Source organism: Aptenodytes patagonicus, chromosome 1, assembly GCF_965638725.1.
Source record: "Aptenodytes patagonicus chromosome 1, bAptPat1.pri.cur, whole genome shotgun sequence".
Lineage (NCBI taxonomy): Eukaryota > Metazoa > Chordata > Aves > Sphenisciformes > Spheniscidae > Aptenodytes > Aptenodytes patagonicus.
The window spans coordinates 194,644,388-194,667,183 of NC_134949.1; the positions used below are offsets into that span (position 1 = coordinate 194,644,388).

The following is a 22,796-nucleotide window of genomic DNA, read 5'->3' on the forward strand; positions in this document are numbered from 1 at the left end:
GCGGCGGAGGGGCGGGGAGCGGGGAAGCGGAGTGGTACGAGGGAGAGGGGCCGAGCTGCGCCCCCGAGCCGAGCGCGAGGCCCTGGTGCGCATGCGCGCTCCGCCAGTCGTCTCCGTCCCCCGCCCCCCCCGCCATGGCCCGCGAGCTCATCGGCCCCGCGCTGCCCCCCGGCTTCCCGCGCTGCGCCGAGGCGGACCCGGATGAGGACTTCAGCCAGGGTAAGGCGCGAGGGTGCGCCACGCCCCCAGGCAGCGGATCCGGGCCGCCCGCCCCCGGCCCGCCTCGGGCGGCCTCCCCCGTTCCGTGCCGGGCAGCCGGGCGAGGGCGCGGCGGCGGCGGCTCCCCGTTCCACCGCGGACGACGCGAGCGCGCGTGGCAGGCCCCCGGGGGGGTGGGGGGTGTCCCCCCTGTTTCACCGCGCCTCAGCGGCGCGTCAGGCAGCGGGGGGGGAGGGCGGCCCCTCGGGGGCCCCGCTGTGTTCGGGTGCCGAAACGGGCGTGCGGCAGAGGAGCGCGGCCGCCCCTTCGGCCGGAGTAACGCGGCTCTGCAGCGAGCGTTTCACGGCTCGGGCTGCACCGCTGCGGCGCCTCGGCGAAGCTAAACGTCACGGGTGGCTTTTGTAGTGACTTTTTCAGAAAAAAATGTCATGTGTTGGGCTACTACAGATGTGAAACGGTCTAAAACTTGTTTTTAAAAAAACCACTGCGTTGATTTATTATTTTCCTGCTCAAGTCCCAGATGTGCTCTTAGGCTTGTGTTCTTTAGTAGCTCCGAGTGTGAAGTGAGCGGGCAGAAAAAAAAAGGCGGTGTTTAGGTCTTTGCAGCATGCTTTCCTTTGTCAGACCAAAACACTTCATGAAACTATCGTTTTTCAGTCAGCGGTCCTCGGGATGCAGAGCTGACTGCAGGCACCTGTGGTGCCTCACCTGCCAGGGTCTCTGATGTTGAGAGCGGCCACCTCAGAAGTGGGATCTCTTTGGGACCAGCTGACTGCCAGGCTGGCTCTTCTGCCGTGGAGCTTAGTTTCCCCCGCTTAAACCCTTGCATGTTCTGTATCAATACCTCTGGAAGTGGCAGTTTGAGTGTTAATGCTGTCTGTCCTTAGTCCGGGTTCAGATCACTAGTACATATATTCAATTTCTGCCGGTGTTTCAATGGTCATTCAGTTATTCCAAACAAAGCTGTTCCGATGGGAAAGGTTTGCTGTGCTCGTCTGCTCTTCTCATTTTTTTTAATCCAGAAGAGGGAGCAATAGGAAGAGGGAGCAAAGCTGCTGCCTTAGCTGATGACACCATAGCAACACCAAGCTCCAGGTCCGTAGCTTGGCCTTGTACTTAAGTCCTGACTACCCGCTTGTTTGAGCTGGTGCAGCCTTTCCTATTCGTATTTGCATTGATGGCTTGTTCATTTTCTTTCTATCAACATACTTGTTGCAAGTATCTATATTGTGTATGAATCTACTGAACAAAATAAGTTAAACATCATTAGGCTGTGGTTTCGTGATACCAAGTGTTTTGGCAGTATCTACTCTAGGTTATCCAGCTGAATATAGCGGGATAGTCCCCTCTCTTGACCGGCTGGTTATGCTGTGTTTGATGCACCCCAGGATGCGGTTTGCCCTCCTGGCTGCCAGATAAGCATTTGTCTTATGTCTGTGATATGACATTGCCACGCTAGATGTGGTGAACAAAATAAATGTCTGTTGATTCATTCTTAAATTTGCATTTCTTCCATCTTTATATGGATAACATAGAATCACAGAATGGTTTGGGTTGAAAGGGACGTTTAAAGATCATCTAGTTTCAACCCCTGACATAACAACAGCTCTGTTAATAGTTGTAACTTTTAGCATGCAAATTCTTGCCTTTTTTTTTTTTAAATGAAGAAAAACTGAAGATGTAATTGTAGCTTGTGTAATCACACTGATGTTAACATGTGGTGTTTCACATTGTGAAACATGAGCAGAGTTAAAAGCTTGGTTGTTTATTTCCTTGTGCATCCCTGCTTCGGAAGATAAGGGAGTAACTGAGGTAAAGTGCCGGTTGCTGCTCTGCCTGTAGGTCAGCACAGGGGGAGCCGAAATGGACTTTACCAGGAGATACCAGTGTCCACTGGTGTCTGAGAACTGATGCTACTCAAACCCCGCGACCTTTAATCAGGACCAGGATGGGAGCAAACGGTAGTTAGACAGACACAAAAGCTCATCCCTGGTAAATCCTTTACCTTTCCTTCTTCAGCTTGTCACTGTCGAACCCATGGGACACACTCATCTCCCGATTCTTTGTCTCATGATGATTCTTTGAAGCTGGCCTAGATGCGCTCCTGCTGGAAGAGTCATACTTCCTTTGGCCCGTTCGTCCCTGCCTCTGCACTGTCCTTGTACCAGCAGGAGAGAAACGCTAGGGAATGGCTAAAAATAACCGGAGGCGCAGAAGGGGGTTTTGTCTATTTCAGTGTAGAGGCCACATTTGTTAACGTCCAGATGCGTTGATGTGATATGTTTTGAGTTGATCTATCACTGTTGTTGAAGGTGAAAGGTCCTACTCCTGTCTGTCCTTGAGAGGTTCCCAGTGCCTATCTGATGGCATGGTAGATTGCTTAGAATCACCAAATACAGCAGAAATTAACCCAGTAAAACCAAACCAAAACAAAAGGTAGTTTTTCATTTGGTTTCTGAATTAAATTGACTTAATTTTCAGCGGATAGTCACCAGAGCCAGCTCAGGTGACCTGCCCAGAGAGGGCAAGTCAGAGCAACAATAGTAGGATGGCCACTTCTAGCAGCTGTGAAACATTCACTTCAGTCTGACTTGAGATGTATCCTTGGCTCTGTTTCTCTCCATCCCCAAAATTTTCTTCTCACGCTTTCTTATCCCACTGTCCTGCTCTGAGTTGTTCTGAGTTCTGGTTACTTCCTCGCTTTCCTGTTGCTCTACCATTGCTACATCCATTTCTCTTCCTCACCTCGTTGGTTTTAGCTTCCTGACACTCTGAGCTCTCCTCCATTCCGCCTTTGATTTATATCTTTCCACTTTTCCATGGCTTTCAGGGAATTTTATTCACAGACTTCTCATTAGATCTCGGCCTCCCTCCTTACCCTTTCCTTTCTTTGCTCCCAGAATCTATGCTTAGCAATTCCCATTCCTTCCTCTTTACTCTTTCCTGTGGCTCCCCACCCCAATCCATAGCTGTATCCTCACCTGTGCTGATTATTAGTCTCAGTCAGCACCATGAACATACAAATTTTTAATCCCCATTCTCCCAAGTCTCTTTCTACTCCACTTCTTTCACTGTGTCCAATGACTTTTGGACAGGCTTTAAATGCCGTTTCCCCATCATGAACTGGTCTCTGTCTCTATTTTGTTTCTGGTTGTCCTGTTCAGGCTGCAGTTCCACGAACAAACACTCTTTCAGGGGAGTGCTGGGTTTTGCAGTGTTATTTTTATGCCTCTTCACTTCCCTGATCCGGTTTATTGCATAGCCCACACAAACAGTTGTGCCAGCATAACGGAGAGGAATTGGGATAGAAAGCATGTATGTTAGCCCTGATGTTGGACAACATGTCAGTGGGACCAGTCTCCTTCCTTAAGTAGTTTTGGTTTTACTAGTTCTTTCCAGCTGACAAAGCTGCTCCCAATTTCTCTCTTCCTCTGCAGCATCAGACTCAACAAACTGCCTCTCAGTTTGCTCCTTGCGCTCCAAGTCCTTTCTCTTACCTGTCTGCATTCAGAGCAAACGAAGCTCTGCTTTCATGATATCAGGGCACCAGGTGGCCGGAGAAAACTGTTGTGCAGGTTTTTGTCTAGTTGTCGTGGTTTAACCTCAGTCGGCAACTGAGCACCACACAGCCGCTCGCTCACTCTCCCCCCTCCCCAGTGGGATGGGGGAGAGAATCGGAAGAGTAAAAGTGAGAAAACTCATGGGTTGAGGTAAGAAATAAAATAATGATAATAATAATAAGAATATACAAAGCAAGTGATGCACAGTACAATTGCTCACCACCCGCCGACCGATGCCCAGCCAGTCCCCGAGCAGCGGCCCCCCCGGCCAGCTTTCCCCAGTTTATGTACTGAGCATGACGTCACATGGTATGGAATGTCCCTTTGGCCAGTTTGGGTCAGCTGTCCTGTCTGGGCCCCCTCCCAGCTTGTGCACCTCCAGCCTTCTCAGTCGGTAGAGCATGGGAAGCTGAAAAGTCCTTGATTTAGTGTAAGCACTACTTAGCAACAACTAAAACATTGGTGTGTTATCAACATTGTTCTCATCCTAAATCCAAACCACAGCACTGTACCAGCTACTAGGAAGGAAATTAACTCTATCCCAGCCGAAACCAGGACACTAGTAGACTGTCCTTGTTCTGTGTCTTGTGCTAAAGACAAGTAAAAGCTTTATGAAGCTCTCTTGAAGGACTCAATTTCTGCCTAGCCTTTGTCAGCTAACAATGGAACCGTAATCTGTATCAGGTTTTAATTCGCACCATCAAAAAGTCGTAGTTCTTTAACTGGAGATGTAATTTCCTGGTACCCTTCATTTATGTGGTTTTATTGCACCTCATCTTTTCATCTAACCCTTGACTATTCATAAAGCTAACAATGTCTGTTCCCCACCAAAACATCTTTCTGTCTTGTCAGTCATGGACTCAATGCTTGAAATATTAAAAGGAGCGCTGCTGTCTGTGTTTCAGGATGCTAAATCATCAGTAGGATCAAATCAGCATTATATTGGATGGCTGTTCGTGCTGTGTGTGTGTAAACTGGTGCTGGCCCTGCATGCGCTGCCCTGGATCTGGCAAGGCCTCTTGTCTTGGGACCGTTGCTGGTCTTTGCTTACTCCAGCTGGCTCTGTGTTGATTGAGCCTGTGAGGGTACCTGTGTTAAGTGTCTCGTTTGGGGGGCATTTGCTATTAGGATCAGTGGCTAAGCTACTTCTGGACCCAGTGTACATGGTACTATATCCAAATAAGTCTATAAAGAACTGTGCCTGCTGGTGGGGACAGTGCCAGAAACAGCTCAGGCCTGTTAGCAGTGTTAGCGCCTGAATTTTTCCTTTGCTGGGATATCCCCCCCCTCCTCATTACTCCGGAGGGTGAAGGGTTGACTGGAGCACGAGAGCTCCATCCACTGCCCCGGCCTTCTGACAGCAATGATTCTTTGAAGTCTAAATGCCTAAATCATCCCTTTTTCATCAGAGTACTTAAGTCTGTGCCTGCTGTTCACGCTTAGCTGAACTGGGAGTAACCTTAATCATTAAACCATTCCTAAAGCAGGCTGGCAATTAAATTCCACTGATCTATGGTCTCCCATTCTGTGTATGTACAAATGATGTGATTCTTCAATAGTAAGCTTCAAATGCTTTATTAAGGTGGTAGTTTCTTTTGAATATACCAGTTTATACCATATGCATTGCAAATCAGTTGTTTGATAAAACAGGGCTTTCTAGTCCTGTTCCGGAAGACACTCATGTAGTAATGGATTAATAATGTACTAATTTAATTTGGGGGAGGTTGTTCATTGAAATATGGTGCTGAAAAAAGTAACTTCTAGAAGTTTGCTTAGATATCGTCTCTAAATGCTAGACAGAGCAATGTCTGAATAAACTTAATTCCAGGTAGATATGTGTTTTGGGAATACCAAGGTAGATCGTACTCATTTGAAATGTTTAATAAGTATCCCAAATAACTCTGGATGTTCAGTTGCAGGACCAGCACTGCCTCCAGGCTATAAAAGCAGCTGCAGCTCAGAAACTCCTGACAGCGATGACGACTTGGAATCTCTTCCTCTACCCAGAGATGCAAACAGAGATTCCGAAGAGGAGACAGAAGGAGATCCAGCACCCAAGTGAGTATGTTCTTAGGTTATTTGTGTATTAACGTTGTATTGCAAATGAAATGTGTCTGCATAAATTATGAGAGAGGGACAGTATTATATAAATAAAAAGGTAAACCCTGTACCTGTGTAAAACTTGATGACATGTTCCGCATGTTCTTTGTGGTCAAGAATGTTCAGCTGACCTGTTTGACACCCTATGGTGGAATTAAGTTATTTAGGGCAATCAGATCTCTGCATTTACATGTAATGTAAATGTAAAGTAATAAAATCCTTAATGTTTTGCTTGTTTATACTAAGGACAGACACTGCTTACCATGTATGTAAGTATTTGGTACTTGAGTTTTGCCCTGTTTCTGGTATACTACCTCTCATTGAGAGGTCATGAGAACTATTTACGGGCATAAATTTATGCATTCAGTTAAGTCAACTCTAATGAAAAAAAACCTGAATTGTTTAGCAAATAACAGGAGTTTGCACACACTCTCATTTGGTGGGGTTGTTTACACACAATTGCTGTGTTAAGAACTTGTATGTGTTTGTGCTAGGCCTTGTATAAGGGACTTGAAGGGCATTACACCATCTTAATGAGTGTTAGAGTAATTATTACTCCCTTTTTTCTTGTTGTCTTATTCAACGTTTTTTCAGTTCATTAGCATGGAACTGGGAAAAATACTAGTCAAAATGCAGACAGGGTATAAAAATGGAGAAAGAAGTGTGCTGAATTTAAAATTACTTTGTGACTAGAAAATGGTATTTCAACATTATACTACTCTTTCTACAGCAAAAGCATTCTTAATGTTTTTTTAAATGTCAGAGCATTTTTGGAGTGAAGCTTATGCTCCCAATTTTTTAATTGCTTCAAATGATTTTGGATCCTTTTGCACTGTTTCCTTGGTAACAGCAGGATATTTAGTACATAAGACTGTCTGAAATAATTTTATGTGGTTTTTTCCTTTTTAAAATGTAGATAATTGCTATGCATGTCAAGGTAATTATTAAGTGAATTCTTTGTATTTGCAGAAAGCTGAAAAGAATTCAGGAAGAAGATGATGATGATGATGGCTTTTTTGGGCCTGCTCTTCCTCCTGGATTTAAAAAACAGGATGATTCTCCAGAGAGGTAATTAAAATGGAATTATATTTAGACTCTTTTCCTTAATTTATCTAAAATAATTGTGTTTTATTTTGTGGCACTACTACAGAACACTTCAATTGTGCACTTCAGATTCAGATGATTCGAATTGCTTTCTCCACATTCTGAGAACAGGAACAGCATTCCCTTGAAACAGAACACACGGCCTTCCTAGTCCTGGTTGTAAGGTTGGAGAGAAAAAGAATGAATGTGAATTGTCTGAGTTATATTTTGAATGTCATATTTCTTCTCTTTCTTATGATAGGTCTCAGATCAGTGCAGAAAAAAACAAATTACAGGTACAAGGACCCATAGTTCTGTAGTTCATTCTGGGCTGTGAGGGAGGAGGGCAGTTAGCTTTTGTGTGGTGCAATACAATGCAGATTATTGGAATTGTCATTTGCTAATGCACCAAGGATTATTGTTTATGTGTCTCCAGGTAGAACAGTGTAGGTTTCTAGAAAGCAAGCTGTCAGGTCTAAGCAAATAAGCATTATTTATAGCCTCTATCAGGAAGCTTTCCATTTGATTGCACGCAACTATAAAATACTTCCCCAAAAAAACCTACTTATGGATTTTCTATGCAGAACTTAACCATGTCTCATGGCCTTCTAGTCTTTACATCAATCTGTGTGCTTCCTTCTATAATTTGAAATGATAATCCATAGTGAAATTGGTACTTCCAAGGGGCCGCTTATTGATGAAAGGCACAAGAGAGTCCCTTGATCACTATTATCTTCCTTAGAGCAATAGGGAGCTGGTAAATAAAGTAAATCAATACCTACCTGTCAGGTGTGAGTTTTCAGTTCTAGGAAAGTGACTCAATTTGTTGTCGAGCTGTGTATGTAGTATACCATCTCGAAGGAAATTTCAAAGTTGAAATTTTTTTTGGTTTGGATAAATTTTTATGCTGCTTGGCAGCAGTTAGGAAGACAAGAATTTATGTAACTAAGGTTATTTGGAAGTATCCTCTTTGTATCTGTTTGGTTACACTTTGTTGTAATCAACAAACTCCTGTAATTGTGGGTATCATGCTCAGTGGGTTCATTTGGTGCTTTGATGGTCCCAAGAGTACCTAATATTTTTTCTTGCGTTTCATATGCACAATATTTTCATTATAAAATTTAGGAAGTCACTAAAAATAATGTGATCTCTAATAAAACAAATAAATGCTTGTAGCTTTTAATATCAGCAGAGGTAGCCTTCTTGCTTTCTTGATTTTTTTACATGAATAATCCTGTGGCAAAATGTTACGTCAAAGTGTGCAAAGAAAAAGAGGAAGAAAAGAGGCAACTTGTAGTTTCAAGGTTAGAGAGATGAGCAGTAACACAGGTGGTCACCCATCATATAGTCTTAGTCTTTTGTATGTTCACCCAACTTTTATTTCTGCTTAGTAGTTTATTTCCAAAATGCTGGATAACTTGCATTTACATTCAGAGGGTGAGAGTCTGCTTTGTGTCTCTGAGTATGAGGGATTAAAGCAGTAAAAGGCACTTGGCAGTTTTTTGGGTTTTTTTTATCCTAGCTCGCCATACAACTGCTCCTAGCGCACACTGAGAAAGCAGATTGAGCAGAGCTGTTTTGCACCCAGCCTGATTCCCTGAATAGGTGGGAAAGGTGTGATGTGCGGGAAGAGCCTTGTCTATCTTCCACCCCCATACACCTGGCAGTCTAGTTGTGCTGACACACTGAGGCGCGTAAGCTGCGCGGGGTGTAGACACAATGCTGTTAACTGTCTCCCCGCTGCATTGCCCCTAGCGTTGAGCAGATTGCCAGTTGGCGATCTAGCCATGAATAATTGAAACAAATGCAGGCTGTTTGTTTCAATGTATGGACATACTGTTTATTAGCTCCGTGTGACACACTCGTTCTTTTAGAAAAGCTTTTGTTCTGTTACATCTTTTCCAGACTTGTCAAAGCAACATATTCATGATTAGGAGCAGCTCATGCGGCAGTTTGCAGCTTGTTAAAAATTGTTTGAATCATTCCAGCATGAAATATATATACGAACAGATTTCCTTCAACTTTGGAAAGGATGTTGCTGTTTATCAATGTTAGACAGAAGTGCAGCACCCATAGTATTCCCGAAGTATTCACACATCAAGATAAAGAGCAAAGGTTATCTTAAACAATTTTATGTTATGCATCAGAGGAATGCTGAAATGCCCATCCTGAAACATGCATTAGCAAGGACTCCAAGTCCAACAACAGGAAAGTGCTCTTTGCCATATATGAAATCCAATATTCCTTCAATGACAGCTTAATTCATTATAAGTTTGAGGTGTTTTTTTGAACGTATATAGATAGGTTCCGAAGTTGCCAACAGCAGCAAAATGTGTTTAACAGAGTTTTACTTAGATTCATTTCACCTGTTTAGAGAGCCTTTGGACATCCAGGAAACTGTTAAGAATCAGGTCGGCTGTGTGCTGCTGAGGAAAGACCTGAGCAATGGGGGTAATTCATGGGGCGGGGCGGGGCGGGGGGGAAGGAAGCATAGAAATGGAAAGCGTGGGAGGGATGAATATGGGAACCATTTTTCTATTCCCTGAAAGAGCCTTTGAGCTGTGACAGAAGCAAGGCAGAGTATTTGAGATCTGCTCTTTTTCGTAAGTTGCACAGATACAGCCACAGCATAGATGTTCTTATATATTTTAGTAGAAAGCTTTTTTTTTACAGTTTGGTTTAACTGTCTCACCATGCAAAATAAAGGTACCTGTATACTAAAATAAAAGATTATTTTGGCTGTATCTGTATAGGTTTCAATTAAATCTCTTTAAATTATATTGGGAATTTAAAATATGGTCTTAACAAGAAAGCAGTCAGAAAGGAACAGAAGAAAATACAAGCTGCTTCTTTTTTGCAGCAGCCAGGTGGGGGTGGAACTTCAAATTTAACCCAGACCTCTTGCCTGGGTTTGAAACCTCACCAGTGCTCTTGTCCTGGCCTGAGCTCGCATTTATTGCTTGTGTCTGTCTATCTGTGGTTGGCTTTCTGGCAGGACTTTCTTCTTTTTATTTCCCCTCTTCAAATCCTGACAGTAATATCACTACAGCAGGGCTTTACCAATTAGATTACGTGGGATTTAGCAGAAGACCATAATTACCATAATTCAATTCATGTTGTGTTACGTTTGATCGCTCTAAAGCTCAGAAACTGAAGATGATAATAAACAAAGTCTCTGCTGATACATTGTGAGGGTACTGTCACTTGGATATTTCTTCAGGGGATAATTGTTTGGGTTTTTAATTGGCTTTAAAGAATATGATGGTGGATTATTAAGAGGAACTCGTATACAAAAGTCCTTTCAGTACTGCAAGCACAGTTTGTAGTATGCTTTGAACTGTTTTCACCATTCAAGAGAGATTCTCACCTTTCTGTGTTCCTGGAGACAATTGAATTACACTGCTTGCAGAGCTGCTGTGCGAAAACAAATCAGCGAAGTTACCTGGGATCACAAAACTTTTCTTCTCTTGTCCCCACTCCAAGGGAAAATAAACTTAAAATTAGAGCAGTTCACTGATTCTGTTTATTGAAGGACAGTGAAACTGTGGTGCAAGGCAAGAATGAACAAAATTGGCTTTGTTGCTAGAGAAAGAGTAGCATATATTTGACCTCCCACCTTTCATTGCTCTTGAATCTGGTGAAGGAAGCTAGGCAAGAAAAAAGTGGATTTCCTTGACTACATCCTGCAACTTTCCCAGTTTTCTTGCATCCCAGCTATCTGCAGAGGTCCTCCTGGAAAACGGAGAAATTCTTCTTATTCAGTTATTTCTATGGTGTGTGCATAGGGGGCACACTTGGCATGGGGAGGAAGGAGAAACACTTCTCATCAACATTTTATTTTTATTTTTATATTTATATTAATCTGTTACATTTTTTTCCTGCAGCAGACTGTGGAAGGCTGTCATTTAATGTACTGTCCATGTTGGTTATGTTACTTCCTTCCCCCCCCCCCCAACTGAAAACCAAGTTTGGTTTGTTTTTTTTTTTTTTTTCCCCCCCTCAAGGCCCATTATAGGTCCTGCGTTACCGCCTGGCTTTAGGAAACCTTCGCAGGACACCATGAACAGCAGATGTTCCATAGGACCATCTGTTTCATCAGAATTCCGTACCCAGGTTTGTGAAAACAGAAGCCTTTTGTTTTAGTACAAGCTATCCGAAATGCTTAAGCAAGTCGGAGCCTGAAAAAGTCTACTAGACATACTTTTCAGCATGACAGTTTAATTTTAGACCAGAATGTGTCTGGCATATTTTTGCCTGAGTCAAATACTGAAGCATAAATAAGCCTTAAAAAAGGAAAAGGCTGGCCTGGTTTGTTGTGATTTTGCTGTTAGGCGGATGATGCACGCACTGAACACAAGAGATCTAGGCATCCTAAACTGCAGTCACGGTAATTCTTCCTAATGTTTTTCCATTCTTTCTTTTGGTGTGACGTCCTTCACAAGTGCAAGTGAGCATCTTGGCGAAGTTCAAATTTTTAAGGATATTAAAGAAATAATGCAATCCATTAGAATGAAAATATTTACCTGTAATTCAAGCTTTTACTCCTTTGCTGATGGGGGAGCAAAATGATGGAATATTTCACATACCTTCACCTCCTTAAAAACGTTTGTTAGTGGATGTGTTAAATAAGTTTATCCAAAAGAATGCAATCAAGAATGACGCCACAGTGTCACTAATTGTTCTTATCGATAGCAAGATGATACTTGTAACTGGGAGTAAGGCGGAGCAGGACAGTGACACTGACACAATTTTCTGGTTCGTGTTTTTTGACTGTTCTCGTCAGGTTAGGTAATAACTAGGTAGAAGTCCTACCTATAGTCTAATCCCTAGCTGCAAAATAATGCATGTACTACTAAAGAACATTCAGGAATAAGATGTGTGATAAAATACGGCTAGAAGTATGGGGAAGATTGAGCTCCCTAAACATGGGCCTCTAGTACCATTCTGAGGGATCTGAATCGACTGCAGCGGGCTGGCAGATAGGGAGTAGCACCTTGGAGAAGCTTGCATCCTTCTTGAGCAGCACCTCTTAAGCCAGGCAGGATACCCTAAGACATCAAGAATGGTGCTGGATACCAGTGTTTAGGCAATTGAATCTCTCTCATGCTATGATAAACTAAATACTAATTCCTTGTGAGAATTAACAGTTATTCTGTTTATTTCTAAAATACTTACATTTTTAAGTTTAACTCCCAGACACTATGGGACGTGCTAGACACGCTAGGAAGGAATGAGGCAAAGGCTGCTCTGGAACTTCACTTTTTTGATTAGTAGTTGCAAAATATATCATTCTCCAGCCTCTTACAGCGAGTGTTGTCATAATCCTTCATGAAGAATGATTGTCTGACATTTCAAGATACTCATCGTCTTAGAACTCCAAATAACGATTAAGGAATTTATCATAATGACAAATCTCTTGAGGCAGGGATGTCAAAACTGGTCTGCTTATATATTTTACAAACAAAAAAGTCTCTTTTCTCCTAAATAGATCTTCTACCATCAGCTTTGTTACAGCTGTTACAGGACTTAGCTTATTTTTTTTCGCTTCCTAATAATGCTCTTTTTTTTCTACCTTTGAATATGATAATTATTTTTGTTTATTTTAATTTATTTAATTATTTTGTATTCTAGTACATCTTTAGAGGCAGCTTATTCCATGCCGACTCTTCACTTTATATTGATTTCCCCTTTAAACTTGAAGCAGTATTTTTTAATGTTTGTTTAATTTCATCTTGTTTGAGGCAGGTGGTAATGGAGTGAATTGAACTTAAGACTAATGAGAAAAGAAATGAGACACGCTTCTTCAATTAAAAGTCAGCGTGGCATTTGTCTTTCATCCTCAACTACCATACAATTTGTTATGAAAGTCTCATATCTGTGCATTTTTTATTTGTTTGTACACAGAGAGGGGGAAGTGGTTTACTACCTTGGTTTCTCAAGATGGTTATTCCTCTTTTGCACCAGCTCCTTCTTTAAAAAAATAGAGAGAGAGCATGCAGTCACCCCATTCTCTAAAAGTTGAAGCAATATCGCAGTGGTAGATAATTAGTGAAAACTTGACTATGTAAATGTTTTTGAGAAAAATGACGAGAGAAATTGGTGTTACCACCTTGCATTGGTGATGTTTATAAATGACCAGCTATTTCTCACCCTCCTCAGTCTTCAGATCCGTTTCATGCAACTGGTCATACAGCCGTTAAATTTGCTAAGCCTCTTCTTGCACCTTGTGGTCCACAGCCATATGTAGCTGTGTCTCTTGCTACCTGAAGCTTGGCTTCCCCGCTGTCCACACCTTTGCTGACTCCTAAAGGCAGACAGGGCCAACTGGCTTGGCTAGCTTGGAGCAGTGTCATTAAAGCACGCCAGTTTCTGTAGCAAGTGGCACGCATAGGGGTAAAGTAGCTTATTTCACACCTGCTGTCTTCCTTAGCCCAGATCCCTCTACAGCGGTGGGATGCCAGCTACGAGCAGCCTGAAGTATTAGGCTTGAACTCAGTGCAGCAGGATAGCTTTCCTGCTTTCTGCCTCCTTTCACTCGTCCTCCATTCCCCATGCTCCCATTAGGTGACTCTTCCAGTGAGGTTCTGTACTCCGTTCTTGTATTCTCCACTGGGTCACCTCTGCCTCGGCCACCTTATTTTACATAGAAGGCTCCTGATACTGTTTTTCCACTGCTCATCGCTCTTGAGCCCTCGTCTTCTCTGATGGTGTCATATCTTGCTTCTAGGATGTCCACCAAAGTTTGGCATGACAAAAACGAGCCATTGCCCCCCAACATTCTTCATCCTTCATTTGAAACTTCTTTGCCACCACCTTATATTCTCAAGTAATGCTCTGTGCTTCCTGAGTATACAGCCTTGTTGTCATCCTACCCCCCTTCCTTTATCACCCACATTCAGGCTGTAGCTAAACCTTTTCACTCTCGTAGATATTGGGCACCTTAGCTTTGCTTCCAGGGCACTGTGGCGTCACCATTTTCTGTCTAGTTCTGCCTCCATCCACATCTGTGCTGTTTTAACTTGGAGGGACCTGTGAGCTTTCCTTACAGCCCCTGGCATCCGCAAAGATTCTTATTAATGTCTGTTCCCTTTCAAACTTAGTTTTTTGAGCCGTTCTCCAAATAATTGCTTAGAATGCAATGTCAAAAGGGATCGAAGAAGTGAGTGACAGAACCAAGAGATTAGACTGGCAGGTACTATACAGCCAGGGGTGTAGTACCATGTATGCCACTGTACCCTAGCTTGCATGTTAATCTTTCTAGCATCCTTACAGAATCTGAGCTCGAGACAGTTCTCCTTGCAGCGCGAAATTGCGATCCGTATTACAGAGATGCATCCAAATGTTGCTAGTGATGGTAAAGCCCAAAGCATCAAAGATGTATGTCTGTGTGTTTCAGATTTCCCTGTGGCCACAGAGGCTACGTGGCTGCGTGCAGAGCAATGTAAGGTAGCAGGACTCCGTGTATTGCCACTGTGTTTACCAGCGGTTTTGCCTCAGAGAAGAGATGGTGCTTTTGGAAACATGGAGACTAAGTATCCATGTTAAAGTGCTAGAACAGGTCCAATCTGGAGTTTTAATCCAGGTTTTTGTTGTCTGACTGGCAGATGCATTGCATTAGGTTTATATGCTCTTCTAGAAAAAATCATTCTAATCCAATGAAGCTAAAGTGTTTCTCGATGGCTTTAGCACTGTGGTTGAGAGAAATGTTTTATTTTTGGAAGGTAACAGATAGTAGTGAGGAAGAAGACAATCTTATAGGCCCAATGCCTGCAAAAGGACCAGTGGAGTCTGATGTGACTAAAGAATTTGAACGCAGAGCTCAGAGAATGAAGGAAAAACTTACTTCAGCAGACAGCGTAAGTTGGATTTCTTAATTTCTAATATTTTGTTCCTGGAGTGTATTTGTGTTTTTCTTTGCCTATTTCTGTGGGAACCCAGTTGCAGTTCTGCTCGGGATGCTAAGTGTTTGCAATTGTTAAGACAAAGAAAAATCTATGATTTCTGCTGGAAGCTGAGAGATTCAGACAGCAATTTTTGATTATGCCTTTTTTACTCTCACCCCGCTATTTCTTTTGTAAAGGATGAACCCAAGCAAGTTACCAGGGAATCGTGGATGACAGAGCTTCCACCTGAATTGAAAAGCTTTGGATTTGGCCCAAGAACATTCAAGAGAAGAGCCGATGACAAATCGGGCGATAGATCTATTTGGACAGATACTCCAGCTGACAGAGAGAGAAAAGCCAAGGTGAGCATTTATTCATTTGTATACACCTGCAGGCAGCATATATGTTGTTGACATTCTGTGAAAACAAAGTAAAGATACCCTGAGCTGTTCAATTAAATTTTTCTTCCAGATTTTTCTTTGTTATCAAAACTTACTGAGTCAGGCTTAAAGGTAAAGGCAAGGAAATAATGATTTTAAGTAACATTGATATTCATTTTTTTCCCCTCTCCCTTCTGCAGTAGTCAGGTGCTCTGTATCAGCTCATTGAATTTCCAATTACAGTGTGTCCAGTTTCTTCCTTTATCGGGCTGAGCAAAAAATATCTGGTGGCCTCTATTGTAGCCTCTACCCTTCAGATTTAATTAAAGTAAATATAGATTTCCTTGCTTTTTACTTCAGCCGTTCTAATTACTACAGCGTGTGATTTGCTTCTACTCATCAGGAAAGAGAAGAGGCAAAAAAGTCAACCAGTAAGGATAATGAAGAAATTGTGTTATCTGGGAGAGACAAGAGACTTGTTGAGCAGGTGACTTCATACAATGTAAGTGTAATAGCAAAATACTTCCTCTTCCTGCATTTCCTTTAATTCTTCATTCTTTTCTTCTGGTTCTCATTTCTAGCGCTGCTGGTTTCCATGGTGATGCCACTGCAGTCTTCCCTTTTAGTGCCCAAACCTGCTGCTGTTTAAGTCCTTAGAACATTTGCCATTGACTTCAACAGCAGCAGGATTGGGTCCTGAAGCTGCTGCTGAAAACGGTGTGACAGAATTGGGGTTTGTGTATATTGTCTCAGTTTTAGGTGGTGTTTTCCTTAAATCAACCTCACATCAGGACATGGTTGCTGGGAGTAGACAACCTTAATTCAAATATTAGCTTGCTTCAGCGAATTACCAACATCCCAAGAATAAAACAGTAGCAAAGGTTTAACTTTTAGGACAAAATATGCATTAACCCAGAAGCAGCTTGATGGGCTAAGCAGATCAATGCGTTAATTACACTATGTAATTAATTGCATTAACTGCTCATTACAACAGCATCATTACATGAAGTTTTCCTCAATCTCTGCAGAAGCAGATAATTTTCACAGACAGATGTTGATTACTAGAAATCTGAGCTCCATGTCAAATTCCCTCTCACTTTTCTGCCTGCCAACCCTGTCCACCAGAGTATATGGACTGTTGCCTGCCTTACAGCTGTTCGTTCCAGTTCTTCCCTGATTTATGGCCTGAAGTCTTATGGAAGGCAGTCTGGTCTCCTGAGGGTATAATTAACTTGAGAATTGCAGCTTCGGCTTATATTACATGATTGAAGTTTATCTGGCACTTTTAATAATTTATTGGTAGTTCATTAAATCACATGTCCCTCTTGACTTAGAGGCTTGCAAATCCAGGGCTATTAGCATACTGTCTTAAATGTCTTCTGTATTGTCTGTTTCTACTGTCATTATGAATATAGTAGAATAATTTTCATATAAAACTATGGGGTTTGCTCTGTACCATTGCCAGAATAAAACATATATAGGACTTTACTGTTTCTAAAGTTAATGGAGTTCTCTCAAAAAAAACTGAAGAAGGCATCTTGTTTAAGAACAACGTTTCTTGGGTTGTTTTGTTGTTTTGGTTTTTTTTTTTAAATCAGCTCTTTTCTGGTTTTCAGGTGGTTGGGTTTTTTTTTTTTTCTTCTAAAGTTTTTTCCTCTATTCTTTCCTACTTCTTTCTCCACTGACCTTTATCAAGGATACTTTCATAGAAAGGAGCTTTAATTCTTAAAATAATTTCTTACAGTTAATTCTTTCAGTGCTGATGCCAGAGAATGTCTATGACACAGTTACCCCATGAATAAGTATTGTCCATTTTCTGTTTTCCATAAGAATCATTTCTTATGACATGAGAAAACAGAGCTGCTCATCTTTTGCGCTTTCTGATGAGAGAATTGGTTTGGACTGATCTTTTGGCTGGTTTGTAACCATTTGGGAGTCTGAGAAATTGACTACTTAGGGATACACAAACACACTTTGCCTGAGTTCAAGGAGGGGCCACAGCCTTGTGAGAACGAATCCCGCTCCTGTATGAAATCAGCAAAAGTTTTACGTTGTATTTGGGCTGGATCATGCTCTTTAATAAATGCAACTGAAGTCCTTGACTTGACAAAACACATGCTCTAGCTCAAACCTGTGACTTTGTCCTGTGGGCTTGCAATAGATGATTCAAATACTGAAAACTTAAGAGCACACATTAAAAACATAAAAAACACAATAGTGCACGAGAGTAAGATCGAAAGGGTATCCAGCTTGTTCCTGCCCCTAGCAGAGACCAAAACCAGATGCTTAGGGGAAGTGTAGAAGAAACTGGGCCTGTACTTTGAGATATTTCTCTTGACATGTTGTCTTCATTTGTCTCTGCTAATAATGGCAAGGCAACTTTTATATTTCTTCTGCATTATTTTTGTAATTTATCTCCACTGTCTGTGGAGATTCAGTAACATGATGGGTATCTTTAACGTCAGTGAATTGTTAGTATTTTATTCAGTGTAGACAAGATCACACGTGCCTTCTGCTCTGTGTATGCTAAATTTATCATTCTGCTTTCCAGTTACTAAGCTGTCGTCTTTTTCTGGAATTTTTAGCCTTCCTAATTCCAATCTTTCCATTTGGATTTTCTGTACGTTGTTGATATTTTGTAATACTTTATTTCCTCTTCCTTCTTCCTGTTTTTCCAGGAGTCAAAGAGGTCAGAATCTCTCATGGACATACATCAGAAAAAGCTAAAGAGCAAAGCGTCCGAAGAAAAGAACAAACCTCAAGAAAGAAGGCCATTTGACCGAGACCAGGATCTCAAAGTCAATCGATTTGACGAAGCACAAAAGAAAGCTCTTATAAGAAAATCCAGGGATCTGAATACTAAGTTTGAGCACAGTAAAGGCAATATGTTTTTATAACATAAAAGCATGAAGCTTTTTTGAAGTGAAGTCAATTAAACTTTAAATACTTAATTTTTTAAGTATTTTTCTGTAAATATTTGTATGCAAAATAAATATCCTGATGTTTAAGTATTTTTCCTTGTCTGTAAATACTCTGTTAGGGAGGATCATCTGTACTAAAACTAAACTGGTAAAGGAAAGTCCTGGTGTAAAAAAAGGTAATGTAAATTTGCTTCTTTAAAACATTGATAGATTTTTTTTTTTTTTTGTTAGCATAAAAATAATTAATTAAAATAGGTATTATTTTAAGGAGCTCTGGATTTGATCTTGTAATGGAGTTGGCAGTTTCCCCCTTTCCCCTGCCATGCTTAAGATATTCTTGCTGAGCCTGACCTGAAGGCCATGGAAAAATCCCCTTTAGGCTCGTGGGCAGGACATCGCTTGACTGGAGTTCCTGCTGGGGAGTATAAACTCAAATGGCAGCTTTTATGTCCACCCAGTGCTTTTATTTCTATGATTCTGTGTCTGTACATAAATACAGGTTTATATATATGTGGTATCATTTCTGTACTATAGCAGGAAGAGCTAGTGGTAGCAGAAGTAATAAAACCTCAAGATTTGCAGATTTAATTATAAAATGGTAGTGTACAAGAAGAGAAAATCTAATTTGAGTTTCAATTTGTAGGGCTTATCAGAAAATCCATCTTTTTTAAGCAAATACAATATGAAATTCAAACCAAGATAAAGCTTATTTTGTCAGTTAATTTGCAAAGCAGAACAGCTCTTTGGTATCAAAAAGGAAATAAATCTGACATTTAGAAATTCTACATCCATGCTTAGAGTTCTTTAGCTCTTCTGTGTGTGTGCAGAGCGGCTGAAGGGAGAGTTGTGTTACTTATTTAAAATTAGACTTGTACTTTCATCCTTTTTCTCTTGAGTAATGTTTGGGATCCTTTCTGAGGAGGAAAGTATCTATACATGAAAATAATTTTATATATGAGATGCCGGCAACTTGTTTGGAAGTGTGACACATTTTGCTTATTAAATACCATGGGGTTCACTGTAATTTGAAAAAAGGCTACCGTGACAGACGGTGTCTGGGTTGGTTCATGTTGACGGAGCAGTGACCCAACAAGCCCCAGAAACAAACGGCTAAACACTTGGTCTTATTTTATTGCACGTGTGCGTGAGCCCAAGGCACAGCCTCCATGTGCTGAGAGGTCTTGGAGAATTTTCAATGTCGCAAATGAATGCTTACGTACAATATATTTAGATACTGCTTTTTTTTTTTTTAAATAGACTATTTTACCATCTGAAAAATCTGCTACCTTCAGGAGGAAGAGGGACTGGTTTTGTATTGTGTTTGATTTTTCTTTAATCAGTTTTGAGTTTCTGAGCCTTTTCGTTTCGAGGTGAGAGGAGGGTTTAAACAAGGGCCATTTATTTTTCCTCCCCTAAAACAGACTTCTCGTAGCGCCTCGTGCTTTTTTTGCCTCAGCAAGCAAGGCCTCACTAGGTTTCTACCGTCTGAGTTGTCTCCTTCCCCTTTTTGGGGAGGTCCTCTGCAGCTGGGGGTTAAATAACATCTCTCTAGCAATTCAGCAAATGCAGATTTCTTAATTGGAAAGGCAGTATTAGGGATGTTTGGGGGTTTTTTAGGCAACTAAAGCAATGACAGGGTGAGCATCGCGTGACTAGCTAAATCTTCATGGTGGACAAAAAACGATCCCCATGCCCACTTCTGGAAACCCTACTGCCTTGAGAAATCAGTTTATTATCAGGTGTTGCCCTATGCTGAAAGAGCTGATCTCATGAGCCCATCGTGCAGTCCTCGCTCATTCAGACCGGCCCGTAGCAGGGACGAGGGCTGCTTGTATTAAGATTTTGTTGTTACGTGCTTCGTTTTCATTTTTGTTCTTTGGTCCCTCCTCCTCCAAACTGAGGACCGGTCATCAGATGGCCGGATCTTGCCATCCGGCTGTATCCCTGCTGTTTCCTCGCTGCCCTCCCTGGCCCCATCGCGGTCTCCCGCCCTCTCCGAGGACGTGTTTGAGCGGAGGCTCCGCGTTGTTGCTGAAGGGGAGAGCTCTTGCAGCGGGAGCGCAGGCAGCCCCTTCGCGGTCGTGCGGTGGTACGTTACACCTCCGTATGTGGGACGTGCGGTTCTAATCTGTGAAGCCTTGATGTGCGTTGGGAACGTGTTTTCTCTCATCTGCTTAATCTTTGTTTTCCGCTCTGAAGCAGCCTCTCGAAGACCCGATGAAATCCCTGTTACGAACTTGAGACAGGGGGAAAGTGGAACTGCTGAGAGTTCAAATTAAGCTTTTCATTACTTTGTATAAATTGAGTGAACTTTTGAATTGCATTAATACACAAACTAATCTCCTCTTACCGATGCCAAACCATTCCCTCGAACAGTCATTAGAACAAGCAGTAACTCAGTAAATTACAAGCTCTGTAAGCCTTTGTGGGAAATGATGAGCTGTCCTCTACAATTTGGACAGTCTGTAAAGCATTTCTGCAGAAATGTTAGTGGGTGATTTTTCAGAGTCTCATTTGAAAAACCAGAATGTATTTCACAGAAAATCCTCACCATAATTACTATGTAACATTTCTGGTAACCGGCTCCCGACGCAGATTTAATGGATTCTGTTGCTATTCTGCGCTGCCAGCCTGCGTCGCAGCGTATTGACTCCAGGCACATCAGGAAACTCTGTTGGTTTTTTTTTTTTGTTTGTTTGTTTTTTTACAAAAAAGTCAGGGAGGTTTTCCTGGATGTGAAAAGCCTATCAGCCCAGGTTTTACAGCACTTGCCCTTGTTTTGTGCTGGCATAGACATCCTTTATTAATACTGATGTTAAAAATTCCTGCTCAAGGGTAGGGTCCCCTCCTTCTGAAATGTCAAATAGGTGTGGAATTCATAGTGAAGTCAATAAAAAGAAGGCTTTTGTGGTAGGCATATGATAAATTAGATGTTTAAGAGGAATTTTTGAGGAATATTATATGTTAATAACAAAAAAGTAATTAAAAAAAAGCCTGTTGAGCCTGCTGTTACCAAGGAACAATTAAAAGCAATAAAGACATTTCAAGAAAACTTATGATTTCTTTGTATGTGTCTTCAGGACAAAATATTGAGCTACCATGATGTTTGATCTGGAAAATTTTGTTAGAATATGGTACAGCAATACTGTCACCTGAGGAAAATCTCTGCTCTTCTGATTTAACCACCTATTTATGGAGAGTTATTTTTTGCTTCTGCTGTTGCAGTCAGTGGATGCACTGTGCATGCTGGCTTTTCTGGATGAAGTGCATTTCCCAAATAGTAAACAGCAATAGAAATGCATTTCATTTAGGGCTTTGATGGTGTCATGTTGATAGCACAAAAGTGGCATTGTGGAAATAGCTTTCTTCTCGAAAGAAACATTGAGATGAAACAGTGATATGTTTCTGTCCAGTAGGAAAGGGTTTTTTCCACATAAAAGAAGTTTCAAAATGCTCCAGAGGGCTCCAGGAGTCCAGGACTACTCGTGCCTGGGGACTTGTTTTGTTTCTGAAATGTAAACTTTGTTATTTCTGTCCAGCCAATTATAAATTGTATGTTGATTTAAGAATAATATAGCATTAAAAATCAGAATCGGTGAAAGCTTCCTGTACGTGCATCCTTAACTTCAGCCGCCCCTCCCGCATACAGTGCATATAGTTTCTAATTGCGTGATTACCTGATTCACAAATGAAATACATGCATGTGATTTTCTGTCCTTATGAATTGTGTGCAGTGTTTTATATGCTGGGGGGGGGAAAAAGAAAGTTATGCGGTGTCTTTCAGCCAACAGCTTTAGATTTTTCTCATGTGCTCACTAACGAAGATGTTGTCTTGTTACCCGGAGTCAGTGAGGAACGCCAGTGCGGGCCTCAGTTGTTGCGTGCCTGTGAAATGCATCTTCCTGATGCTTCCAGCTCTGGCAGCCGAATGGGAAGTGGTGACCCTCAACAATAACTCACCCCAATGTGGCATTTCTGTTCTTTTCAGTCGTGATGTGAAGACTGAGGTATTACCTGTGCGGAGCTGATCTTTTCACAGCAGCCACTGCTGGGTCCTCCCACAGCGGCTGTCACTGCAACAGGCAAAAGCCCTTTCTCCATCATCCCGTCTTGGTTCCTTGAGGTTCCGATCATCTGTTTTCTTACACTGGTCTTTACACCAGTAATAAATCCCATTGCTCTTTGAAATTACACCCATTTTGAATCAGCGTGGCAAATCAAGCCTTATTCAAAAAAAAAAAAAAAAAAGTCTTTCTTTTAGAGTGGGAACTTAAGGTCTCTAGGAGACAGCAGCACAGACTGTTTGTCACTTCAGTAGGAGCAGCTGCAGCTGTGACTTCTTCCAAATAAGCAATCCAAACATAAATATTCAAAAGCAATTCTCATAAGCAGACTTTAGAGGGAGGGAAAAAAAAAAAGAAGTGGCTGGCCCAGGCTCTCGGCTGCTTAACGTTGCCATCGCTTGCTTCGCTTCATAGGGTTGTAGCCGCTTGTGCTTGCAGGTGTACACCTGATCAGGAGTTTGACAACGTCCCGGCCTCGGGGCAAATTCTCTCTGTCCTTTCCTGACTGTTTCTCTCGAGGAGCCTTGCTCCCTACGTATGCCAATACCTGAGCTGCTACAAAACACGTGATGTACATCAACAAATA

At 41.7% G+C, this 22,796-nt stretch overlaps 1 protein-coding gene across 2 annotated transcripts; it reads left to right on the forward strand.

The window, feature by feature from the left end:
- The first annotated feature begins 90 nt into the window (after positions 1-90).
- GPALPP1 (GPALPP motifs containing 1) lies at positions 91-21,747 on the forward strand. Of its 2 annotated transcripts, XM_076363539.1 has the most exons (8): positions 91-219; positions 5,693-5,837; positions 6,849-6,947; positions 10,967-11,075; positions 14,684-14,818; positions 15,043-15,207; positions 15,629-15,727; positions 17,904-21,747. In XM_076363539.1, the coding sequence occupies exons 1-8, from the start codon at positions 135-137 to the stop codon at positions 18,120-18,122; spliced, it is 1,056 nt and encodes a 351-aa protein (XP_076219654.1). In that variant the 5' UTR covers positions 91-134; the 3' UTR covers positions 18,123-21,747. The 2 variants fall into 2 exon arrangements, with proteins under 2 accessions (XP_076219654.1, XP_076219660.1); XM_076363545.1 differs by lacking the exons at positions 91-219; positions 5,693-5,837; positions 6,849-6,947 and adding an exon at positions 6,994-7,147.
- The last annotated feature ends 1,049 nt before the right edge of the window (positions 21,748-22,796 follow it).